General features: G+C 28.3%; 1 protein-coding gene across 1 annotated transcript in view; it reads right to left on the bottom strand.

Moving 5' to 3' along the window:
• Positions 1–20,459, bottom strand: part of LOC129971230 (uncharacterized) — a 398,163-nt gene that overhangs the window by 34,048 nt on the left and 343,656 nt on the right. Inside the window, exons 15-18 of the mRNA XM_056084816.1 lie at positions 19,301–19,489; positions 17,408–17,587; positions 16,595–16,735; positions 1,933–2,050 (exon numbers count right to left, since the gene is read on the bottom strand). Of these exons, the coding sequence (XP_055940791.1) occupies positions 1,933–2,050; positions 16,595–16,735; positions 17,408–17,587; positions 19,301–19,489 (628 nt within the window). The remainder of the gene's footprint in view (positions 1–1,932; positions 2,051–16,594; positions 16,736–17,407; positions 17,588–19,300; positions 19,490–20,459) is intronic.

Below are 20,459 nucleotides of genomic sequence, written 5' to 3'. Positions count from 1 at the left end.
TTTTAAATTTTTATTTCATTTCAAATTTAAATTGATATCAACTTTCTTTCTTTTCTTTTCTTTTTTTTTTTTCGTATTTTATATTAATGCATTCTTTTGTCAAAACGTTATTTCTTCGAATAATAATAATAATAACAATAATAAAGAAACTGGCAACAATAACAATAACAATGACTGACAACATCACTTAGAACATCATTTCTGAATGAAATTATGGAATATATAAAACATTTAAGACTACTTTATCAGCAACAGCTCTGAAATTCAGTGGGAACATAAACGGGTTCCGGGTAAGAAACATCCATTTCAGGCTTTCACTGAAAACACATACTATACTTTATCTGTTAAGGTATTCTGATAATGCTGTACAACGAAAAAAAAGAATCAGCTGCCAATGAAATTTGAATGCTATTAAGATATTTGAGGTTGCCGATTTTAAAACTGACATTATTTTTACTGAACTGGCTCGATTTTTTAATATAAATGGGGATTGCGACTCCATATCAATAATCCTGAGAATGAGAACGAAGAAAAAATCCGACATAATATCACATAATTCAGTATGTTAATGTTATGCACAAGCATTTTTTTTTTTTTAAAATATATATATAGTAGTACAGCAAAGATAACTATTTAAAAAAATATCAAAACTAATAAATATATAACTAATGAGCATAATTTAAATGATATGAATAATTAAATTGAAATTTAAATAATATGAACAATAATTTTTAAAAATTGTTGTCAGTTCATATTTTCAAACAAATTAATTCAGCAAACAAAAAAATGTAATTTGGGAAATAATTATTTATTACACTACTTTACAGTACTGCTCAACATTTTCACTGCATTTTTTAAACATTAGAGCACACACACACATACCGAAGTTTTGAGAGAGAAACACACAATTCCCGTTTTTTTTAGGGTAGCAGTTGAGACTGCCTAAATTGTCACATTTGGTGATTACGGTTTGACAAAACATTCCAACTCGTTCATTCGTAAACTCATTAAAGATGCAAAATTTTCAGCACCTAAGCTAATCTGAGTCTTCTACTTAGTCATGCCCCGTTTTAATTATTCAGGTTTTTTTGTTTGAAATACCACAAAGCGAGACCTATAAAAATTGTTACAAAATATACTCAAAAATTATAAAAAATCGGGTACTAAGAGGAGCACAAAGGGGTATTTTTTACATAATTACTGGGACAAATTTCCATAAGTCTGAGCCATTTTCCTGAAGCAAAAATGGTTCCGAGGCTCTACTAGAATATTAAATTAATAAAAGAAAGATATCAGGGCAGGTGGCGTACACGCATATGATTATAGGTTGTTCTTGAAGTCTCCAACATGAAATTTCCAAAGCATAAAAAAAGGAAAACATAGCAAAAGTACTTTTTTGTGACTTAATGAAACCAAAGATATTCATGTTCCATTTTACTGGATTTAATGGGCATCCTCATGCAGTTTCAGATAATTCTTATTATTTTAATATATTATTGACACTGATCAATTGTAATTTATATCTTTATTTTATTCAATAATATTGATTTAAATAACAATCTTAAATTTGCATTAAATTTCTATAATCAAATTTATAATTTGATCAATTTTTATATTATAAAATTAGTTCATTGATTTAATTTTATGAATCTGAGATTATTTCAGTGTTGCTTATACTGCTGTAATTTAATAAAATGCTCACTTTATTTCAAAACCTATAGCCAAATCTACAAAAACAATGTCAGGTACTGAATTAGTACCACGAAATTGCTTCACGGAAATATTAATGGCAGTAGAACCAATGTTGTGCAGTACATTACTGACATTTTAAATTTTACATTCTTTTACATAATTGAAATTTTCAGACATATAATGGCGGTTTAAAATGTACTAGCCAATTTTTTGTAAAAAAAATGTCGTCATTTTACTTACAATACAATTCTTTCAAATCAACATCTGAGAAGTTGTTTTCTTTTCCATCAATCGCAATATGTTCGCAGATAGTCTGTAAGCAGTGCAAGTGCGTCCCACATGTTGCCAACAGTTCAGCCTGCAAAAAAGAATAAACCAACTTCAAACAATTGCTGTCGCTTTTTAGCATTTATCGTATTAAATTCACATGAAAACCAGACTTCCTAACAAAGATTTTGCAAAATTTGATACACCATTCGCGCAGACTGTTGGTATTTTCGAATGATCGTGTTTGCAGATAGACCATCGAATCGACTCGCAGACAGAAATATTTCTAACGTCCACAACATCTAAAATGTGCAGAATCATCGAACTCTCCCATTCCAATTTTCTCATGATTAGTGACGATAGCTTCTTAAACGAGCAAGTAAGCAAAAAGAATAATTTTGCTGGTGTAAAAATAACACATCAAATTTCATCCATTTGGTTGAAAGCGTTTTTAGTTGTCTTTGTCACAGACAGACATAATGTCAAAAATGTGTTTTTCGAAATCAGGGAAGTGTAAAGCGAGGAGATTCGACAAAATCTCGAGTTCGAATTTTTGGACTATTACAATATTTTCTCTATTACTTCTTATGTGAAAAAGCAAAAAGTGAGTGATAAGCCATCAGAGTGAAAGTCCAATTTCGAAATTTTTAACGAATTTTATGGATGTCAGTCGAGAACATTCAGATGCATACAGCAGGGCCAATGAATACAAGAAAGGTGAGAGAGGAAACAATGCATATTTTTATCTTTAATTTTCAGAGATAATCTTTAAGCTATAAATTCAATTTGTCCTATATATTATGAATATGAAGAATACTTTATTATATCTTGCAGCGCGAAATGTCAAATTTTCCATCAAGAGATACAATATTATTCTAAAAATTCGAATCAATATCCGAGTTTCTTTTTCTATGTAAATATTACAGTATTTACATAGAAAACTGAATATTTACATAGAAAACTGATATACTCAACGTAGCTCGGCATTTTTTCTCTAATGAAGTTTAATCGATTGTCACAAATGCCTTCATTGCTTATTTGTGAGCAAAATTTTAAGTGTGTGCCGTATACAAAAATGTAAAATTCTATTTGATATATATACTCGACGGAATCTCAATGCATCCGTAAATAAACGCTTTTGAAATAACTTATTTTCAATCTAAAAGACTAGCCGCCTTCAACGGTCAACTGAAACCAGGAGTTTTCATTAAAAAAAAAAAAAAATTGGCGAAATGGGTGCAGTGACTATAGTTGGAATAACTCCATCAAAGTTTCTGTCCGTGGAGAATATACAATGAGGGAGAGTTTTGAAATTTCACTCGAATAAGAAAACTGGTGGAGAGAAAGAGACCGTTCATGACGTATCATAAAGTCACAAGAATTCATATGAAAATTTTTTTTTCGAAATTGTTATAGTGGTTGCAAATAGAAAATTCTATCAAGGTTTCTATCCAGAGAAAATGTATAGTAGAGTTTGGATTTTGTGATTTGTCTTGAAAATGATAAGTGGCGGAGTACAAGCGATACATCTCGAAGTCTCGGTCTTTCATATAAGAAAAAAACTGGCGAAATCAAACCGAGTTTCATCATTGGGGCCGATGAACTGGTTCTTTTATTTTTCTAATTATTTCAAGTACAAAAATCGTTCTATATTTTTAATTAAAATGTTAAAAACTGTAGCACATGAGGATATTAATTTCTCGGAAAGATTACGAACAGTCCATAATTTTTCTAAACTCTGACGCTTATTTTCTCCCGTCAATTTTTAATAATTTAAAACTCCTGTACAAAAAACTTTTTTCAAAATTTTGTGATCAGTAACTTGAATATGTGTTTAAAACATGCATTATGATACATAACCATTTTTAATAGTGAATTTCTATCTCCGTCAACGTTTAAATTAAGTATCAGAGTTCTGAATATATTTTTAAATAGCAGAATATCTCAAAACAATTTGCAAATGAGCATTTTATAGTGTTAATAAAGTAATATAAATATTATATAAACATTTCTCTAATATTTTGGATTCTTCAAATTATAAAACTTGGACGTCGTCTAATTGTTTGTGTGCAAAGTACATAACCTTTAATTAATAAAAAATTAAATATTTAATTTACTACTATGAAACTTTCTCCGCACTTTCTTTCTACGTCACAAGTATATTTGTAAAAAAAATATTTTTAAAAATTATGTTTACTAATTTGGATTTCTATTGGAAACAAAAAGAATTGGTGTTTCAATCTTATAAAGAATTTCTGTATCTTAGATATATTGAATTTAATATCATAAATTAAAGTTCAACTTCTTTTGTGTACGATGATTTTTTTTAAAAAAATTGTGCTTTATAATTTGAATTCAGGCTAGATTATCACGTTTCTGATGTCTTTAAATACAATTTAAAAATTTATTTTGAACTCTATATTCCAAAAGTATTTCCAAACATGCATATATTCTAAACTTATCATTAAAATGTTCTAATATAAATGCAGCGGTAAAATCAATACCAATAATCAAGACCACTTTACTTAAGAGGGCAGATATAACTCTTCACCAGGAAGTATTATACGAGGTGATTTCAAAGTGAAAACACCGCCTGTCGTAAATTATTACGACCGTGGTTATAAATAAGGGACAATTAAGCATTGTTTGGTCATTTGTGAATTGAATCGTACCAGTCCCTCAATTCATAATTGAAAACATGGCCCGATGCCAGACCTTTTGCCCGGATCTATCAACGAATGTTCATTTGTTATGCAACCAGGAAGGTCACGCTTTCGTTGTGACACGTTCCTGAAAAACGATTGTTGTGCGCACGTTTCATCGACGTCTTTCGAACGTTAATACAGAGAGCTTATGCACGGAGTCGATTTCGTGAACAGAGGATCAGGCCGAATTCCATCCTACGTCAGAGAGGATCGTGATTACGAAAACTCTTTGCAGACTGAGAACGCAGAAATGCTTGGTTGTTAATTAATCAATACCAATTATAGATTAGCATTTCAAAGGCAATATACGTTAATAAGAAAGCGGTGTATTAAAAATTTTTTTCATTCTGATTATTATTGTATTCATAAATTCTATGCTGGTTAGCTATCTTTGCAGAAATCAAGAAGAAGAAAGAAATCAAGAATTTTGCATATATTTCATAATGTATTAGATAAGCAACTACAAGAGGTAACAGAATAATAAAATATTTTTGTATTCTTTTTATTATTTGAGTTTTAATTTATATTCAAATCTAACGGCGCGTAGAGATAGACTTTAGAAATAAACGGCATTTTACTCCCGTAATCTAAAAGTGATTAGATGTTCCAGATCTGTCGGGACGTGCGATTGTCAGTTATCAGAATCCCTTTTACTTTGGAATTCGACGGTAATCAGATATTACTCGTGCAAATCTTACCTAGATACCGGCAGAAACAATAAACAAATTATTAACTACATTTTTTTTAATGAAGCGATGCGTACATCTATTTGCAAATGATAAAACAGGATGAGTTATTGATGGTTGTTGTAAAGGTGTTTTGATAAAATTCAGATTTTAGGAAAAGGAAAAAAATTGTCATTAAGTTATAAATAATGCTTTTAACGCTTTTTGATATCTACACGTTTATATTGAAATTCGCTTACAAAATCTAAGCCTCAGGTATTTTTTTTTCAAAAATTTCAACGACTGTACATAAGTTGCTTCTTTCGTTTGATGTAATATTCTTCGCAGAAAATGAACATTAGCGAGAGAGGGTGAAGATCGAAACCTAAAGAGTGAATAGCCATGAGCTATTACGATAAAGCTTTATGTGTTACGACCGACATGGGAATATCGAGTAAGCAATATATGATGAAGTATATCATGAAATGCCTTGAAAAGAAAAAAGCGGCCTCTTTTATTCTGAATCCCGAACTTTTTATAGTGGAAATAAAACACACATTCATAAATAAAAGTGCAAAAAAGATTAGTTTAGATTCGTTTAAATCTTTTCCAGAACAATCAACAAAATCGGCATGCATTGCATTTATTTTAAATAACTAATGGAAAACAGGAAAATACACAGACCACAATACTAAAAGGACCATTTTTATTTTAATACTGAAATTATTAACATTGAAAACAAGGTATTCTTTTTCACTAGGTAGGTTTCAAAATAAAATTTAGAACTACAATATTTTTTAAAAAAATATTTTTATCTTAACGTTATTAGCAAAAATACGCTAAATTTAACAAGAAATGTGGGAATTCGACTGATAATGATCTAATTTATAAATTGGATTCGATAGAAATCGATACTAAATACTTCAACTCAAATGCTCCATTATAATTTTAAGTTAAATAGACTCGCCCTTCACTTCTTCACCACCATGAGCTTAACGAGAATATTTATACGCAGTTAAGAACCTACCGAGATCACCTTAGACTTAATACATTATCTTTCGAGCACAATCATTTGTTCTTTTAAGCTTAGTTACATTAGGAATACATTAAATGCAAGCATTATAAAGAAAGCAAAAACTTTGCTTTTAGCAACAATATTAAACAGAAAATTCTTCGCGTTTATTGCAAGAATTTTTACGGCCAAGCTATTATATTACGCTATCATGAAAACCGTATACATATCGCATCGTACATTTTTCAAGCTAAAAATAGCTCATTTCTAAAAATATTATTCTTTTAATTACTATCTAACAACATTAAAAGATTCTTTTAGACTCTGTTTATAATCAGAGATAAAAACAAGTGCACTTACGAGTCCATTAAAAGCTATGTAGTTGACATGAACGAAGAGAGTCGGAATGGAAGATTCCTGTTCTGTCAAACTTTTATCAGATGGCTCGTAAAATTCAATAATACTGAAACGTTGGTTCATCACTTTTTCCATCTGCTGAAAGTGCTCGGATAAACATACTTGCGAAGGAGGACCGTCCATTTAACCATGACGTAACGCTGAGCATGTGGGCGATCAAAACAGGTTGTGTTTAGAGTTATGTTTCCGCGACTCGCATTTTTTATTTGACGCTTGGCTTTCCAATCCCCCGTCAGACACTGCAGGTGAATTTTTGAAAGTCGTGGAAAGTAGCATTTGCAGAAGGTTAGAGAGATCAATGTCAAAGTTGTATACATGGCTTTCCGCTGAGCAGAAATCCAACAACAGTTTATCTTTCAATGCGTTATCGGAAGTGGAATCAGCGGATGTTTAAGCTCATTCCAGTTTCTTTACTTTTGTACCACAACATAAAATTTCAGATAACTTTAAATTATGCCGAATTAATGTTTCAATGATACGCTAGTTCCATAAAATTAATTAAGATGCTTGAAACTTAATTGTAATAATGTGGCATATATTACGAATTAACAGTTAATTAGCAACTGGGGACTTAAATTTCCTTTTATCGTTCCTTCAAAACGGAGTAGTTTAACTTGACACCATTTAAACAATCTTACTAGCATATAAAAAGTAACGCTTCTATACATTTTACGAAATACTTATTATATAGATTAAAATATTTCTAATAGTTAAGAATTTGTATACAGTGTAGTAGGTAAAATTGTAGCATAATTTTTTAAAAAATTTTTTTCTATTGATCTAAGATTTTTTAAACTTTGTATGGAATAATTTGCATAAACTGATAGTAAAATAGGAATAGATTTTAAACATTAACATATTCGTGTTTAAATTAATTTTTTAAAAAGATTAATATTTTTAAATTTTTTTTTCTAAGATTGAATAAATACTATTATTGGTAAGAAAAACAAAATTCATAAAATTTGTTTTATTTTTTCCCCTTCATTTTTTGATGAACTCACTAAAGCTGCATAAATACTTAAATAAAATTATTTTCTTAATTCCATGCATAAATTAAAAGCATATCATTAGTTAAGGGATGACGACATATTAGCACGCACCGTTTTTCAATTTCTACAATATAGGATGCTTAATGATGCAATAAAATCGATTATGATCAGATTTCCAAATAATTCGCATTAAAAAATGAATTTTTCAGCTTTAGTGAATAAAATCAGTTTGTATCTGATGAAAAGATAATTTGTGTGATCAAGTACTTGAAAGGTGAGCTCAGACTAGCCAGGTTTTATGTGAAAGGAAGAGAGAGAGAGAGAGAAGATTAAAGTCTAAATCCTTTGGTTTAAAAAAAAATAAATACCAATCGCTTGATTCAACATAAGTGCGAGAATTAAATGGGTCACAGGAGAAGGGAAGGAACAATAGCAACAAGTGGCACTACCGTTAGTTCTCATTTCCTGTCGTACAACCACCATATGAAAATAATTAGGCTTCTTCCCGCGTTCACAGCTTGATAGCAGATGGGATATCTAATATTTATTCAGTCTTCCGTTGGGAATGAATAGGGTCCGTACAAACATTTAAAAGCTGAAGAATGTTTTCCTTAAGTCTACGTGAAAGCGATATTCTAAAACATTTGTATGAGATAACAGCAAAGATTTCGTTCAAGTACAGAAGGTATCATTTCATTTTAAGCATTATTTCAAAAAATACATTATATATAGTACCATAATTGTGTGAAAAAATTTCCTCACTTTTGATTTCAAGCGATTTATCGTCTAGGATTTTAGTAGCATAAAACAATCAATATTTTTGGATAATGCAGGCCGAAAATGAGAACGCAGGGTCTTTCACTTTCAATAATAATGATAATAAAGAGATGCTATGCAGATCAATGGATCAAAATGATACTAATGTAATTACTTTTTTAATACTCATTTCAAATGAACCGAGTTAAAGAAAATTTTGTTTGTTTCTGGGAGAAATATATTTAATATGAAATGATAATGAATGGAAAGATAAATACGAAAACAATGGTTATTCAATAAATTCCTTAAAAAAAGCACAACTCGCTTATTTTTCTTACTTTTAATTTTATACAATTTAATATTAGTTATTTAAACAAGATATTGTAACATAAAATAAATCAGGAAAGTATTTTCATTTAAATGATAAATAACATTTAACAATGATTTATAAAGTAATTGTGTTAATTTAATGATCCCATGAACTGAAATTAATACATACGTTAACACTTTCTTTTTTTTCCCTCCCGTTTCAGAAAAAAAATTCCTGAGGCAGAACTCCAGAATGTTTCAATTATAATGGTTAAGTATCTACATCATAAATTCAATTTCGCTCATTGACTATTTAAATTATGCATATATCTCAATATTACAGCTAAATAATATTTTTAAAGATAGTTTATAGAATTTGATACATAGATTCTTTAAGGAATATATAAAACAGCGAAAATCACTGAAACCTTTTAAAAAAGACAGCTTTGTTTTTTAAACACTTTATAGCCTATTTCCTAAACATTAACATTAACATAAACATTAATTTTCCGTTCATCACTTTTTCCATCATAAATTCAATTTCGCTCATTGACTATTTAAATTATGCATATATCTCAATATTACAGCTAAATAATATTTTTAAAGATAGTTTATAGAATTTGATACATAGATTCTTTAAGGAATATATAAAACAGCGAAAATCACTGAAAACCTTTTAAAAAAGACAGCTTTGCTTTTTAAACACTTTATAGCCTATTTCCTAAACATTAACATTAACATAAACATTAATTTTCCGTTCATCACTTTTTCCATCATAAATTCAATTTCGCTCATTGACTATTTAAATTATGCATATATCTCAATATTACAGCTAAATAATATTTTTAAAGATAGTTTATAGAATTTGATACATAGATTCTTTAAGGAATATATAAAACAGCGAAAATCACTGAAAACCTTTTAAAAAAGACAGCTTTGTTTTTTAAACACTTTATAGCCTATTTCCTAAACATTAACATTAACATAAACATTAATTTTCCGTTCATCACTTTTTCCATCATAAATTCAATTTCGCTCATTGACTATTTAAATTATGCATATATCTCAATATTACAGCTAAATAATATTTTTAAAGATAGTTTATAGAATTTGATACATAGATTCTTTAAGGAATATATAAAACAGCGAAAATCACTGAAAACCTTTTAAAAAAGACAGCTTTGCTTTTTAAACACTTTATAGCCTATTTCCTAAACATTAACATTAACATAAACATTAATTTTCCGTTCATCACTTTTTCCATCATAAATTCAATTTCGCTCATTGACTATTTAAAATATGCATATATCTCAATATTACAGCTAAATAATATTTTTAAAGATAGTTTATAGAATTTGATACATAGATTCTTTAAGGAATATATAAAACAGCGAAAATCACTGAAACCTTTTAAAAAAGACAGCTTTGTTTTTTAAACACTTTATAGCCTATTTCCTAAACATTAACATTAACATAAACATTAATTTTCCGTTCATCACTTTTTCCATCATAAATTCAATTTCGCTCATTGACTATTTAAATTATGCATATATCTCAATATTACAGCTAAATAATATTTTTAAAGATAGTTTATAGAATTTGATACATAGATTCTTTAAGGAATATATAAAACAGCGAAAATCACTGAAAACCTTTTAAAAAAGACAGCTTTGCTTTTTAAACACTTTATAGCTTATTTCCTAAACATTAACATTAACATAAACATTAATTTTCCGTTCATCACTTTTTCCATCATAAATTCAATTTCGCTCATTGACTATTTAAATTATGCATATATCTCAATATTACAGCTAAATAATATTTTTAAAGATAGTTTATAGAATTTGATACATAGATTCTTTAAGGAATATATAAAACAGCGAAAATCACTGAAAACCTTTTAAAAAAGACAGCTTTGTTTTTTAAACACTTTATAGCCTATTTCCTAAACATTAACATTAACATAAACATTAATTTTCCGTTCATCACTTTTTCCATCATAAATTCAATTTCGCTCATTGACTATTTAAATTATGCATATATCTCAATATTACAGCTAAATAATATTTTTAAAGATAGTTTATAGAATTTGATACATAGATTCTTTAAGGAATATATAAAACAGCGAAAATCACTGAAAACCTTTTAAAAAAGACAGCTTTGCTTTTTAAACACTTTATAGCCTATTTCCTAAACATTAACATTAACATAAACATTAATTTTCCGTTCATCACTTTTTCCATCATAAATTCAATTTCGCTCATTGACTATTTAAATTATGCATATATCTCAATATTACAGCTAAATAATATTTTTAAAGATAGTTTATAGAATTTGATACATAGATTCTTTAAGGAATATATAAAACAGCGAAAATCACTGAAAACCTTTTAAAAAAGACAGCTTTGTTTTTTAAACACTTTATAGCCTATTTCCTAAACATTAACATTAACATAAACATTAATTTTCCGTTCATCACTTTTTCCATCATAAATTCAATTTCGCTCATTGACTATTTAAATTATGCATATATCTCAATATTACAGCTAAATAATATTTTTAAAGATAGTTTATAGAATTTGATACATAGATTCTTTAAGGAATATATAAAACAGCGAAAATCACTGAAAACCTTTTAAAAAAGACAGCTTTGCTTTTTAAACACTTTATAGCTTATTTCCTAAACATTAACATTAACATAAACATTAATTTTCCGTTCATCACTTTTTCCATCATAAATTCAATTTCGCTCATTGACTATTTAAATTATGCATATATCTCAATATTACAGCTAAATAATATTTTTAAAGATAGTTTATACAATTTGATACATAGATTCTTTAAGGAATATATAAAACAGCGAAAATCACTGAAAACCTTTTAAAAAAGACAGCTTTGTTTTTTAAACACTTTATAGCCTATTTCCTAAACATTAACATTAACATAAACATTAATTTTCCGTTCATCACTTTTTCCATCATAAATTCAATTTCGCTCATTGACTATTTAAATTATGCATATATCTCAATATTACAGCTAAATAATATTTTTAAAGATAGTTTATAGAATTTGATACATAGATTCTTTAAGGAATATATAAAACAGCGAAAATCACTGAAAACCTTTTAAAAAAGACAGCTTTGCTTTTTAAACACTTTATAGCCTATTTCCTAAACATTAACATTAACATAAACATTAATTTTCCGTTCATCACTTTTTCCATCATAAATTCAATTTCGCTCATTGACTATTTAAATTATGCATATATCTCAATATTACAGCTAAATAATATTTTTAAAGATAGTTTATAGAATTTGATACATAGATTCTTTAAGGAATATATAAAACAGCGAAAATCACTGAAAACCTTTTAAAAAAGACAGCTTTGTTTTTTAAACACTTTATAGCCTATTTCCTAAACATTAACATAACAAATAATAGCAGGATAAAATCATTGTGTAATTTATCACTTCTCTTCCTCGTTTTAACAAATGTGACAATTGATTCGAAAAACTGGAGGAAGACATAGGACATTAAATGAATAACATTTTAATAAAACCGGGTTAAAGGAAGTTATTTATTAATTCTTCTAAGTAAATTTTGTTTTCTAGAAATGCAATATATGAAGCTTAGAAACATCACAAGAGCTATTTCATACTTTCTACTGCTTTAAATGTAAAATGGGCACTATTATTTTTTTTTTCTTTCAAAATTGGGGATAGTTTATATAAATTTTATATTTTAATCATTAAAATAAAAAAAACACCAATACCATTTTATCACTTGATTATTTTACTTACTTTTATTATAGGTCCTATAAAAATGCAGATATTTAATTTCCATCCTCACAACCATATCACACTAATGTTCATTAAAATCCAGCACACCGTCAACCGCTCGAATTGTTTCGAATTAGAGCACTGTTACGTTAGAGAAACAACAGACTGCCAGAAGACCTCACTCACCCATGTTGTGTTTATGTATAATACAACTCCTTTGAATAAAAAGATTCTTCTTCCTCCAAGTTTCATCAGGACCTTTTATTTATAGCTCAACTGGCGAAATCAAAGAACAGGGATACACACGCAGCCAAGAAAAAAAAATTACGAAACAGTTATGTGACGCATTATGTATTCGCAGTTTAAGTTTTGTATGAACACTATTAGAATTGCTCGGAAAATTCTGATCACCGTGTATATGTTACGTGACTCAGAAAACTAAAAAAATAAAATTCTAAAGGCAGCATCATTCTTTAAAAATTCATTCACCATTCTGATAAATCAGCACAGATAGGGTCCCTTGTTTGTGCCGCCATCTAGGGAAATATTTTAAAACTTATGTATAGGAATGATTTCCTATATTCTTTCACGTCTTCCTATCTGTGCAAAGGGGAGAAATGGGAAAATTTTTATGTATTTTATATATCATTAAATTAGTCAATTCCTATTAATTAAAAAAATATTGGGTTAAAGCAAGAAAAAAAGTAATTATTGTGAGAGAAAAAAATTTCATAAAACAAACAAATAAAAATTCAATCGACAAATAAAATTCAATCGACGAAATTAAAAAAAAAAAAAAAAAAAAATCAGAAAATAAAATTTTACACACGTTTGGAGAATTTATGAACATTTTGCAGATTTTTTAAATATACGATTGAAAAATAAATGGATTAAAATATTCTTGTTAAATACAGATTTCAAAAATACCAGTAGAAAAGTAATTTAAAAACTAGCTTTTGTTGCAGTAGTTTACAAATGCTTTCTAGAAATTCAATAAGCATGATAACTATCTTCAATAGAGGTTTTTGTTTATTTATTTCAGAATGATTTGTGATTTAAAATCTGGCATAGATAATAAAATGAGTAATATATTACATTTAAGAAAGATTATATTTAAGGACATTTTAATCTGAGGTAAGTCCATATTTAAAAGGTTGAACACATTAAAAGTAGTTATTTATTATTTATTCTTTAAAAAATAAACAATTATATACCGAAAACAATCACTTTAGATAAGAATGCATAACCAGCTGAGATGAATTAAATATTGAAAATTATGGATGTCAAAAAGAAAATTTAATAAATCGCATCACTCCGACATTAAGCTAAATAGCATTAGAAACGATTACGTCAATCAAATGAAGCATCAGATATGTGTCATGGATTTATGTTTCAATATTTCTAAATAAGGAAAATGAAGTGAATCCAAAATCCGTGTGCAATCAAATAATTTTTCTATGCTGTTTCTACTAAAATAAGTTAACATAATTTTATATTTTTACCTATTTTGAAAATTAATTTTTTTTTCATAAAAAAGCAAGTTTCGAAAAAATTAAATTCAGTAGATGCTACACTTTCTTTGAGAGGTGGTTCACAATAAGTTGTAAAAGAAATTTTCTACCTTCTTTTTAAATATATTTTGTTATTTTCATTTAATAAAGATTATATTATACAATTTGTTCACAACCTACAATTTATCTTTTTGAGATGCACTATATATATACTTTTTCATGGGACAATTTAATTATTCATCCAAATCCATAACGCGTTTAAGAGTGGCTCAGCATTATAGTTTATAAGGTTCTTTTAATAACTATACAACCTTGAATTCTTTAAGCAAAGGTATCACCAGATCTGAAAATAAAGTTAGAAGCATCTTTACATGATAGAATGTTTTGGCTAAAAATTGAGCAACTCTAAATAAATGTTTTAAAATCATAAAATAACAGTTTAAGAGCCTGAAAGAAATTTGCTAATATTATGGGAATATATATACAGAAATTATTACAAAGAGAAGCCAAAATTAGGAACCTTTAAAATCAATAGAATGAAATATTACCACCAGTATCATTTTAACAAAAGTGGACAGTGTATTCTAATTATTCTTATAAAATGGGGATTCTTTTATCAACAAAAGTACACAGAAACAACTAAACGCTGTTATCTCGTGAGAAAACTGACACTCTCTTTTATGACGCAGAAACCACTAAATCCTACATGATAGAAAAAAAGTGTTAATGTTGCAGAAAATAAAATGCCTTACAAAGAAACAAACAATTTATTTTAACAAATAATGGGTATCAAAAAATTATTTTTTAAGTTTCTAATATATCATCATTTAATGAATTAAAAATTTCTAAAATTGAATCGCTTGAGAATTGCTAATACGAACACTATATTTCAGCTGAAGAGTAAAAGGTGGGAATCAAGTATTCTTATTCATTCAAATCTCTGAAGTTTTTATGAATCCATTTGCTCAGTGAATCTTTCTTCATCTCCAATTTTGACATTTAATGCTGCTTGTAAAAATATTAGAGAAGTTCATTTATTAAATTAGCATTTCTGTAATGAGATGGTAAATGACTTATGCACACACTCATGCACTACTGAAACCTCAGGCAAATGCATTATTTTTTTTAATATGAAATAAAAACATTTTTTCCCTTTTTTCTTACACGAAATACTTGAAGAGAAAGTATCGTAATCCTTAAATAATCGAAACTCGAGATTTCGACTTATATGCAGGTTTCAGATCACCCCAAAACGGAAAAACATATTTCCGGCATGACGTCTCTCTTTCTACGGACTCGATAACTCACAAAACTTTTTGAGCCAGATAAAGGAAAGTTGGCATATGGACCATGTTGTAAATTTCTGTCAAATTTTGATCAAGATCTATTCGAAAGGAGTCTGTCTATTGATCTGTCGGTGAACATTACTACACAATGTAAAAAGATACAAAAATAAAATTGGTTTCACAGTTTTAGAATTTAATGTGGAGATTCTTGTCAAATGTTGCAGTAAATTTGTTAAAATGTGGAAACGTTTGTTGGTTTTCACTTTCTTATGCCTGTAAGCACAGTGACGTAAATAAATGAAACGTTTGTTTGAATTGAATGAAATGTATTCAATTGGTTTAGAATGAAATCTGCTGAGTGTAAATGTAGTTCAATGTCAAATTTTGATTTGAATCTGTCGGGGAAAAAAAAAGACTTTCAAAATATAGACCCGATTTTCTAGTACTCTTATTAGATCGTACTAGAGTTTTAAAATAAAGTTATAGAAAAGTTATCGTTTAAACCAGAAAATAAAATGATAATTATTATTATTTATGTTTAACATTCCAAAGTGATGCTAAAGGCGAAAGTGTCATAGTCCATCCAAGTCAATGAATATTGAATTTCTATTCCTTTATTTCGTTTTTACATCGGTTCTAATTGAAACCATTAATTAAAAAATTGTACAGACAATATTAAATTTTAAGAAACAACAGCACTTATTAATGTTTATAAAAATTTTAAGATGATATAGCGACGGAACTGCCTTCCAAATCAGTAAAATTTGACTTCATTTTTCTACATTTCAATGAATTTGTTACTATGTAAGAAATATAAAGACATCGTCTATAAACATAGACTGAAAATTCTAATAATATATAAATGTATCAGTGAAGGGCAAGAGAACTTCTTTTCCCCAGATTTCCACTTTTAGTGAATCTTTTGAGGCCTTTATAGTTTGATATACACAAATAATTTTATTATTAATAATAATAATTCAAGAATCCTTTCTGTATTCTATAAATATATTGAGATAAAAAGGATATCAATTTCTCAAATCAAAAGAGAAATTGAGTCAAAATAAATTTTTAAAATGGTTACTTTTTCCCAAACACGATATATGTGGGCTTTTTTATACATCAGAAAATATCTCAGGGCGATATTATTTTATATTTAATATTAAAAAAGTGTTTAAGGAATTACTAATGTTGTCATATTTCACTCACGTTTTCGGCAGATGAAAAGAAATCTCCTGATTGTCTTCTTTTAAGAGTAACACGAGCAAATTGCAGCGCTTTTCCCGCTTCCTCGATGATGTGATGCAAGTCTTCCAAGTCGGAATCGGAATCGTTACTGTGCGAATGGTTCTAAGAAATAAAATATATAATATATGAGTGAAAAATAAAAATAAAAATCACAGTTTTAACGAATGTTAGCGATTGTTATATTATTTATTATTCTTTCTTATTTGATTGCATTATTGAATTACTTTTTAAACATGCTAAAAATACTTGCTTTTGAGACAAAAAAAAATTCTTTCTATGTAAGAAATAATTCATTAATCGCACTCAAACAATTCAAATTAATACTTCCAATTTACACTACTTAATAATTTATTAGAGATAACAATGGGACGCAAGAGGTGTTCAAAGGAGCGCGGTATGTCTACCAGATGCATGCCTTTTTGAAGAAATAAATCGATTCGCCTGTTATTCACTTGTAAAAATTGTTTTTAATCCTCATCAGTTCGATAGTATAATTATGGTTTACAAATGAAATCTTAAATGTAAATAACAATTTTCAGAACAAAGAATTTAATCTTCAAAATATTATAAATAATTGTATAATAATATTTTAGAAAAACAATTATCATTCAAGCAAAACAATTTAATGTTCCTCAAAATGTCAGTGAAAAATCTAAAATCCTCTCAAAAGAGCAAGAAAGTAGATGAGTGTGCAGAGATCATTATACAATGGCACTCATTTCAGTAGTGTAAAATAAGGCAGTTAAATGCAAATTTCATTGGAAAAGCCATTACTTTGGAAATTTTCTTGGATGGGGATTTGGAAGCGTCAAGCTTCGTTTCATCGCCTATGTCGAGGAAACGCAGCGGCTGCCCAATGGCCGAACCATAATCATCTCCAAATTCAGTCAATTTTCGAACAGCATCTTCATCCACCGTCGCATCGGAGTAGGCCTCGCTAAGATAAGGCATATCCTACAAATAAGACGTTTCTTTATTAGTAACAATATCGTAATTATTGAAAAAAATTAATTAAGCTTCCATTTTTGATCACTTCTGAAGTAAATAAAAAACGCAATAAAAATTTAATAAGAAGCGTAAATTAGGAGCTCAAAAAATAAAACTGTAACAATAATTTCCAGAAAAGATTGATTACCATTCATTTTCATCGATTAAATAAAATCTTTCTACTCATATACGCGTGCAATTGTATCACAACATAATTATTGCAAAATATCATCTTTCTATTTAAATAAATGAATCAAATATGATATCGATTTGATTTGAAAAATACTTAAGATGCATTTTTTATATTCAAGATATTCAAATAAAAAATAAACTACAAAACTCGCGGGCATTTTATGGACATTTTTGCTTATATCTATAAAAAACGGGAGGTGAGAGGATCTTATATCAATTATTGCATTATTTCCATTTAAAGTTGCTAGTAATAAAATAAAACGCTATATCCAACAGAAATACTAATTTCACACTTCATATAAAGCGCAATCTAAGATTAATATAATTTTTTTAATTCGGTAATAACTGTAAACCAGAAGTAGTGGCCTTCCCGAAATTCTCTAGCATACGCTCTAGTAAATGTACTTAAGTATTATTAACCGCATGCCAGTGGCGAATAATAGTTAAGAAAGAGCCTATTATTGTGCGATATTCGACTATTAATCGTTAGGATGTGGTTAATACACAAGTATCAAAAAAATAGAAAACGCATTTCCCCCACCAAACTAAAACCAAAATTTGACACAGAACTAGAATGGAAGATTTGCTACTGAATATCGTATTAAATTTCATATTTTAAGTCATCACATTAACATGCTTTGACAGGTATAAATGGCCAAGCTTTTGGCACTTGTATTTCAAAATTTGATAAAAGATCTATATTTTAGATATGTACACTGCGAGCCAAATCTCATTTACTTAAGTTGTTTTGAATTATAGCGATTGCACTTTATAATTCAAAAAAGACCAAGAGACAGTCGACCCCTTGACGGATTGGATGTTCATTTTACACATATCTACCTTTAAATGTTACACCTGTGTACTAAATTTAATCCATCTTGCTCACTCAGTTTTGAAATAATTGCTTAGCCTAAAATTGAACAGTCGGACAGACATATTTCAAAGAAAAAATCATATTCAAAATTTGAATCTACCCATTTGATGTGAAGTCTATCACCAAATTTCATTTGACTAGTTCGAATATCATATTCATAAAAGGAATTGCGTTTTCAGGACTCAGAGGGATCTGAACGCGAAGATTTGATGATTATAATACTTTCTCTATGCAAACTTCATATATGTTAAATTAAAATGGGCAAATGGGATATGCATTTTATACTAAATACGTTTGAATAATTATTACATTTAAATCCTTTTAAAGTCCACTTTAAAGGGTATTTAGAAATAACACACACTTAAAGATTGGAACAAACAATCTTGAGTAAAGTTATACAACACAGGCACGTGTTGTATATCAACATAAATGTCAATAGCTCTTTCATCCTCTTGAAATGGATCTTTGCGAGCAATCACAGATCAAAATATTGATGGCTTAGAAAGATAAAACACGAGTTGAAGCATTTAGAGCAATGAAATAGTTTTGTTTCGACAAGAAGAATTTTATTCTGCTTTTTCGTTTATATAGCTACAGTTAAGAAAACAGTTTACCTGATATCCGTCCCAAACTTGATCCGATACGGTACTCTGCTCTTCTAAGTGTGTCAAAACAACATCACTTTCGGCAGGTGAGAGCAAAGACGCTCCATTATGGCAACTTTTAATATTATCCTTGAGGGCCAGTTCCAGTTCATCCTTCAAGTTTTTAGGATTCAGATCTTCCCTGGACACTTTGTGCACCTGTACAAGAAAACCCAAAAACGTAATCAACACAACATGAAAAACGTATGCAGTTATGTCATTTTAATTTGAATCGAAATATATAAATATTTGATAAAAGCTATTCTTTAAATGCACTATTATTAAAATATAAAAAGTAGGACCCTTTTTATTCTGATTATTATAAATATTTAGAAGTAATGAAATCCATTTTTCTCAGATTCCAGGTGTCAGAGTGTAATAAACACAGCTGATTCACTTATCATTCTTAAAATGCAGCAATAGAGCAATGGCCACGAGAATATAAGGATATCAAATTTCAAACGTGTAGAACTTCAAGATGTGAATGGAAAATTGATTTAAGAATTCCATTATTACAAACATAAAAACATTTAGAATATAATTGAAAAAAAAAAGACTAAATCATGAACGAATCATATTCTTTTTACAAGTATAAATTGAAAGACCGGCTACACATAGCAATACTGATTTTGAAAGTTCATTCATAGGTTGATTTGGATGAGATGACAGCATAAAATAATATTGATGAAATTATCTACTTAAAACTGACATATACAAAGTTATAAAAATAAGACGACACATAATTAATGTTGGAAAAAAATCATTTTTTTTTCAACATTTTATTTATTTATTTTGAACTTATGCACTTTCTGTAATTCAATTAATTGAGCTAAGTGAGTCTTTGTTTTAATGTGTCATATTTTTCTCCAGATAGTTTTTTTAAAGCTCTTTCTTTTTCGCTCATCGATTAATCGCTGCACATCAGAGTGGAACTTCCAATAATGATATTCATCTTATCAGCAGGTGTAATAAAATAAAAATGACTTCAAAATAACAAATGATAGTTTAATGTTATTCTTTACTGTTAATAATGTCATATTACATTCAACATAAGCAGGAAAAAAAGTTAAAAATCATCAAAGATATAATCAGGAAAAAAGCTTATGAAATGATTAGTTCCTATCCAGTC

Source organism: Argiope bruennichi, chromosome 6 (assembly GCF_947563725.1).
Source record: "Argiope bruennichi chromosome 6, qqArgBrue1.1, whole genome shotgun sequence".
NCBI classification, from domain to species: Eukaryota; Metazoa; Arthropoda; class Arachnida; order Araneae; family Araneidae; genus Argiope; species Argiope bruennichi.
This window is presented reverse-complemented; position numbering and strand designations above follow the sequence as displayed.